This window comes from Haliotis rubra, unplaced genomic scaffold, assembly GCF_003918875.1.
Source record: "Haliotis rubra isolate DU_JTF1 unplaced genomic scaffold, ASM391887v1 Scf322, whole genome shotgun sequence".
Lineage (NCBI taxonomy): Eukaryota > Metazoa > Mollusca > Gastropoda > Lepetellida > Haliotidae > Haliotis > Haliotis rubra.
The window spans coordinates 918,502-924,645 of NW_025766994.1; the positions used below are offsets into that span (position 1 = coordinate 918,502).

The 6,144-nt window shown below is 40.1% G+C and overlaps 1 protein-coding gene across 1 annotated transcript; it reads right to left on the minus strand.

The window, feature by feature from the left end:
- Positions 1-3,506: 3,506 nt before the first annotated feature.
- LOC124283845 (neuronal acetylcholine receptor subunit alpha-7-like) lies at positions 3,507-4,694 on the minus strand. Its single transcript, XM_046719874.1, has one exon. The coding sequence runs from the start codon at positions 4,692-4,694 to the stop codon at positions 3,507-3,509; it is 1,188 nt and encodes a 395-aa protein (XP_046575830.1).
- Between the last annotated feature and the right edge of the window lie 1,450 nt (positions 4,695-6,144).

The following is a 6,144-nucleotide window of genomic DNA, read 5'->3' on the forward strand; positions in this document are numbered from 1 at the left end:
GTAGTAAAATATGTTTTTATTGATGGCCAATAGGATTTTGCATGACATAGCGTATACCATAACAATTTCTCTCCTTATTATTGTTACTTTACCACAACCTCACTTCCGCGGAAGAAATCGTTATGTCACAAGTTGTGTCAAGGAATATCTTAATGGTCATCAATCATATACATATTTTACTACAACTAGTAAGTAGTTTTGATTCTTTAACTTCCGTGAAGCGATCTGAACACAAGTAAGATATGGTTTCAGGCTTCCACAACGCTTCGCTTCGCACTCACAAACATCACCCATTTAGCACGAACTGCGGGGTCCTGTGGAAATCTGTGCATGGTGACACCATCGCCCGACCCCTAGGAGCAATTGACGACAAAGCAACCATTCAGCATGTCGTCGTTGATGTCGAGAAATCATCAAAATGATGAGCGTGCTACACACTTTCTATACAACTAACTGAAAATCGTTCCTCATATGACGTCACTGCAGTGCTCTGGCGACAGAGTTACGTAACCTGTCTGTGGTTTCGTTGGCTGGCGAGAGGGAAGCAGGCGACTTTTTTGGCCACTTTTAATCGCTCGGTATTAATTAACCAGAAGTTATTAAAGAATAAATTTGGTGTTCCGCATAAGACTAACCACAAATCTTTCATATGTAATGGTTAAAAGAGTAACAAAAAACAAAGTTTATTGGTTCTTTAAGATTAGAGAAATAGTACAGACAGTACAATATAAACAAGTGTTTGCCACTGATATGGCAATGTTCCCCGCCGCTAAAGAATGGAATATTTATAACATATTCAGTACTTTATATTTTTTGGGTCACATACAAGATGCCTGAAATGACTGGTGTCTGCATAATCACCCAATGTAGGCTGTTGCCATAATTGAAGACACTGGGTCACCCATATCGACTGGTGTCAGTGTAATCTCCCAATGTTAGCTGTCACCAAATTTGAAGACATTGTGTACAGCAGTGCATGAGATATCACGTTAACAAGAGTTTGAAAAGTGGTCAAAGTGCCATGATGACCTTGAAGATAAGGTAAAGGTCACCCAACTCGACCGGTGTCTGGGTAATCCTCCAATGTTAGCTGTCACCAAATTTAATAACATTGGGTACAACAGTCAGATATCACGTTAACAAGAGTTTGAAAAGTGGTCAAAGTGCTGTGGTGACCTTGAAAATAAGGTCAAGGTGACCAACAGTTCATAAGATATCGCGTTAACTAGAATCTGGACGGACGTACGGACGGACGGACGCCGCTGAATACGTAGACCCCCGTTTCGTGTTGCAGCAGGTGACACAAAACGAGCTAGAGATCATTAGCAACTGAAGGTAGATCACCATGCTAGGGAACATGGGGACTTACGGTACTTTGGCTACATGCATAGACCCCAGCTGGATTTACACCATCCCTTCAGCCGTTGGTGATTGTAGGTATATTTAGCCATAACTTAAACTGACAAAAATGCTACGTTTTAAAATATTCAGTAAGCTTAATTTATCTTGAATGTTTTGGGACTTACGCATCCCCACGGGATCACCATACTGGGGACCATGGGGATTTACAGTACTTTTGATACCTGCATGGATTTACACCATCCCTTCAGCCGCTGGCGATTGTTGGAAACCTTTAGCCGTAATTCGAAAGAACAAAACTACTGCGTTTAAAAATCTGGTAAGCTTAAATTTAACGTTTCCTTTAAGACCTCACTGAACACTCCCTTGTCAGTTTGAAGCTAATGCGAACAAAGAATTCACAAATAGTTTAATATCTGTCCACATTATCTCTTTGGCAGCACTGTGACACAGTGACAGCGTTCTGATTCATGTATTGATTCATGCTGGTATTGAGTCATGTAGATCTTCTTACATGATCATATTTATATAGAGGTAATACTTTCTACATTTCATGTTAAGCACAGTATATAAATGCCCATTTGTCTCAAACGCTGTGCAATGTAGACACTAACATTTGAACCTATATTGTATTAATTTGAGTGAGTGAGTAAGATTAGTTTTACGCCACGCTCAGCAATTTTCCAGCTAAGTCGCGGCGCTCTTTAAAAAATCCAGTTTGGATCAGACAATCCAGTGTTCAACAGCACAAGCATCGATCTACGCAACTGGCACACAATGACAGCGAGTCTGATCACCCGATCCCGTTAGTTGCCTCTTATGACAAGCATGGGTTACTGAAGATCAATTCTAACCCGGATCATCACGAGAAGAGGGCACTGAATGGTATAGATGCTAATGGCAACATGTACGTACATACCCTCATCCTGTATTAGCCGCAACAAGAACTAAGCCAGACATAGTCTCACCGAGTTGTCCAGACAATCTTTGCATAATGTAATCTCAAGACATAAACATCAGTACAAAGTCAAATGTGAGATGACGACACAATGCAATTTATTGCAAATACTAAAAAAGCTAAGGAACATTATGATACCGTTCTTCTTGTCAGTTCCACTCATGTAAGGGGGTAGTTTTCATAAACAACAGCACCCTGGCCTTCAAGGGCATTCTGAACCTCAGAACGGATGTATCGAGTTAATTTGTATCTGTCACCCTATTTACTTTTTGAAGTGAATGTATGAACAAGGTAATCTAGAAAAAATAGAAAGCTCAGCATTGTGAAACAAACGTCATTTCTAATGAGTTTAACTCTTCGTTCCAACAAAGTTTCAAGACTATATTCATTGAAATATAAGTGTTGGTATCTTTTCTTAATATAGCATCATCCTAAAAAAGTGCAAACCAATTAGCAATTACACAACACGATTATTTATATACGATTACTTGTCACACGAAATGCGAATAGAAACGATTTGAAGAAATGATAAACCAAACCATACGTCTAACAGTGAGTGAGTGAACTTGGTTTTACGCCTCTTTTAGCAAATATTCCAGCAAAAGCACGGCGGGGATACCAGAAATGGGCTTCACAAATTGTACCCATATGGGGAATCGAACCCGGGCCTTTGGTGTGACGAGAGAACACTTTAACCGCCCCACTGCCCCATACGTCTAACAAATAACAGATATACATGTATTTAACATTAAATGATAACTTTCTTTAAAAAGGTTAAAAAGTGAGGAATAAAAAGTTAGAGGAAAAACATTATCGATCCTGTTTCTAAAAACATGCAAAACATGATGTTCAAGAAACTGTCGCTCAGAAGACAAATGACCTGCTGAGCATGTGTGCACACTCGCCATTCACACAAATTGCATTTGCAAACCGTATCAATGTCTCACGTCCCAAAACAGGACTCCTCAGAAAGTGTCAAAAGAAACTACTATCACTATCCAATAGGTTATCATTTGAAGATACAACCCAATGGTGTATGGCAATTCCTGCTGGCTTCTCCTTGATTTCCTACAATATAATGAAGCCCATCAGAGCACTGGTCAAAATGGTAAAGATGAGCAAGGAAATATAGAAACAAGATCTGTCCATGTCGTCACTAAGACATTTCAAATACCTACATTCATCTCTGTCAGTTACTTCGTTCTGTTCCTCGGACTCCTCTTCTGTAAGGTGTTGGATTCGTTTGGTACGAATCATCTTCCCCCATTTTGGCCATAAAACGTGTCGCCTTGTTGTGTGCTTGCATATGGCTGACACGTTGGATGAATATACAGCAGATGACGTACAGGCCACTCAGATGGAGCTGGACACACACGTAAAGGGAGATAAGCGAGGCGCTAGAGGATGTTTGAGGGAGCATACCACTGATAAGTGTAACAAAAACTGTGAAAGATAAGAAAAGGGTGATCGAAATGGACAGTTTCTCGCCTGTTTCCGCCTTGACCAGGAACACGAACGGGTTGAGTGTGGAGATGATCAAGATTGGCAGGACAAGATTCAACACATAATACAGCGACTGTCTCTTCAGGCTGATGGAGACGCTGAACCAGTGAAGATTATACAGGCGTGTCAGCTCACTTTCATGCTGGCCCTTTATTTGTAACACTTCCCATTCTGGACTTTCAACGAGGGAGAATTCATTTGCCTCGAAATATGATATATATAATTCACTTGAGAAATAGTTACCCGAGCCAATTACAACTTTGCATTCATGGTGATCAAATGGGAAGGCAGTAATGACAATCTTGCAAAATGTCTGAGCTTTCACTTCAACGTCAAACCTTGCACTCCCATCGCTGGTTACGATAACTGGTAGTTCATCAGAGCCGAGGTATGGAACATAAGCAAGTGTGTCCTGGATTACAATATTTGGCGTCCAGATCTTGTTTCGCTGAAATCTCAGATGTGTAGTATTCGAGTACTCAGTGGGATTCCACTGAATCAGTTCATCAACCCATTCGAAAGTCAGCCAAAGATGGCTGGTGAAAACTCCCTGCACCACATCCAGTCTTTCTATACTGATCAGTTTGAAAGTCACATCCACATAAGTGGGGTCAGAGAGGTTTCGGAGTGGTAGGAACCATGGGTTATAGTTCTGGAGCAGAGACGAGTGAAGTTCTCGAACATTCCCATTTTTGTTAGGCATCACTGATGGAGACAGCAGTATCAGCAGCGTGAACGTGTTAAGGAACCACATCACGGCTTGCATGTCCAGCTCTGTTGAAGGCTGCTTGAACAATGAGCACACAAGCAATGAGTTCTCCCACACGTTGTGAAGCAAATTACTGACTCCATTAGTATAGGCTGACAATACCATTAGTGCTACAAGACTACGGGGGAATGAACAATCATTCACCATTAAGTACATCTCTTAACTAACGCGCCGAGGTAATATCTACACAAAACATTTGTTAGGAACACGGTTATACTCTTTTATCAAATTAGCTTACGAATAAACACCTGCTAAAAGGGTGATGTGTCAGCAGCGGCATTTTCCTTTCAGATGAGTTATTTGCTCTAGTTGGTTAAGCCTGACCAATACCAATGGTTATTAAGTTCCTTTGACGTCATCCTTTGTTTCAGCCATGTCGTGAGATGAACAATATATGCAGACAGACAGACAGACAGACATTTTATTTCAGTAATGTAGGCCCTTGGCCCATAATACAACATAGTGCAATTATAAAGAATACATACATGCTGGATATAGGATGACGATTGTAGTACAGGGTCAATTGATAGTAGTAGTGGATTTATGTCTTAATTTTAATACGGTGGAGAGGAATGTAGTTAATGATTTTAGATAATTTATGTCATTGCGAGTAATTAAACGCACAAAAGTTTCAATTGTTGGAGGGTGGGTCTGGTGGGTTGTGAAACACTTATTTCTTATTTCAGAATATTTACCACAGATGAGTAGAACATGGAGCTCATCTTCAACATAGTTTAAACCAACAGAGGGGCAGTAAAGGCAGAGACGTTGATCATAGGGTGTATTTATGTGGCGGCCGGTTACCACTGCTAATCTAAAGTTGTTACAGCGGAACATAGCCATAACTTTCCTTTGATATGGGAGGAGATCACATGACAAGTAGTGTTCGACATAAAGTAAAGATTTAAGTTGTGAATAATATTTACACTTAGATGAAGAGTCAAGTGAGGAACGCCAATATTGAAGGAAGCAGTCATAAAATCGCTGCTTGAAGATTGATATGAATGTTTTAATGCAGCCAATTTCTTGTGAGATCCATAGAAACCCAAAACCATACTGAAAAAGGATATGTCTTATATGTGAAGCCCAAGTAGATTTATTATTATCATCGAGAGATTAGAGCATTTGGTAGGCCTGTTAAGGAAGTCTCTGGTGTTGTAGCTGCAACAGTCTGCACCAGTACATTATTGATCTAGAGGCATAGTGGTTTTGCAGTGAGAGTCTGCCACACTCTCCAAGCACCATGCTATTGTTGGTATACTTGCTGACTTTGAGAAAAGTCTTACAGAACTTAAAATGTACAGTTTCAATATGTCTGCAATAAGTGGTTCCCCTAATCTCTGATCCATAACACAGAATAGGTGTAATCATGGAGTCAAATATCTTAAAAATGTCCTTGTGATTAATACATCCAAAATGTTTCTGGTAATTATAGATGGAGAATATAGCTTTGCTTGCTTGAGCTGCTAAACAGGATTTGGCTTTAGTCCATGACAATTTAGGGGTGACCACAATCCCAAGATATCTGTACATATTCACAACTTCTATTTGTTCA

What these genes read in the sequence shown, in the direction of transcription:
- LOC124283845 (XM_046719874.1), bottom strand. Translation starts at nt 4,694, where the DNA reads ATGGTATTGTCAGCCTATACTAATGGAGTCAGTAATTTGCTTCACAAC.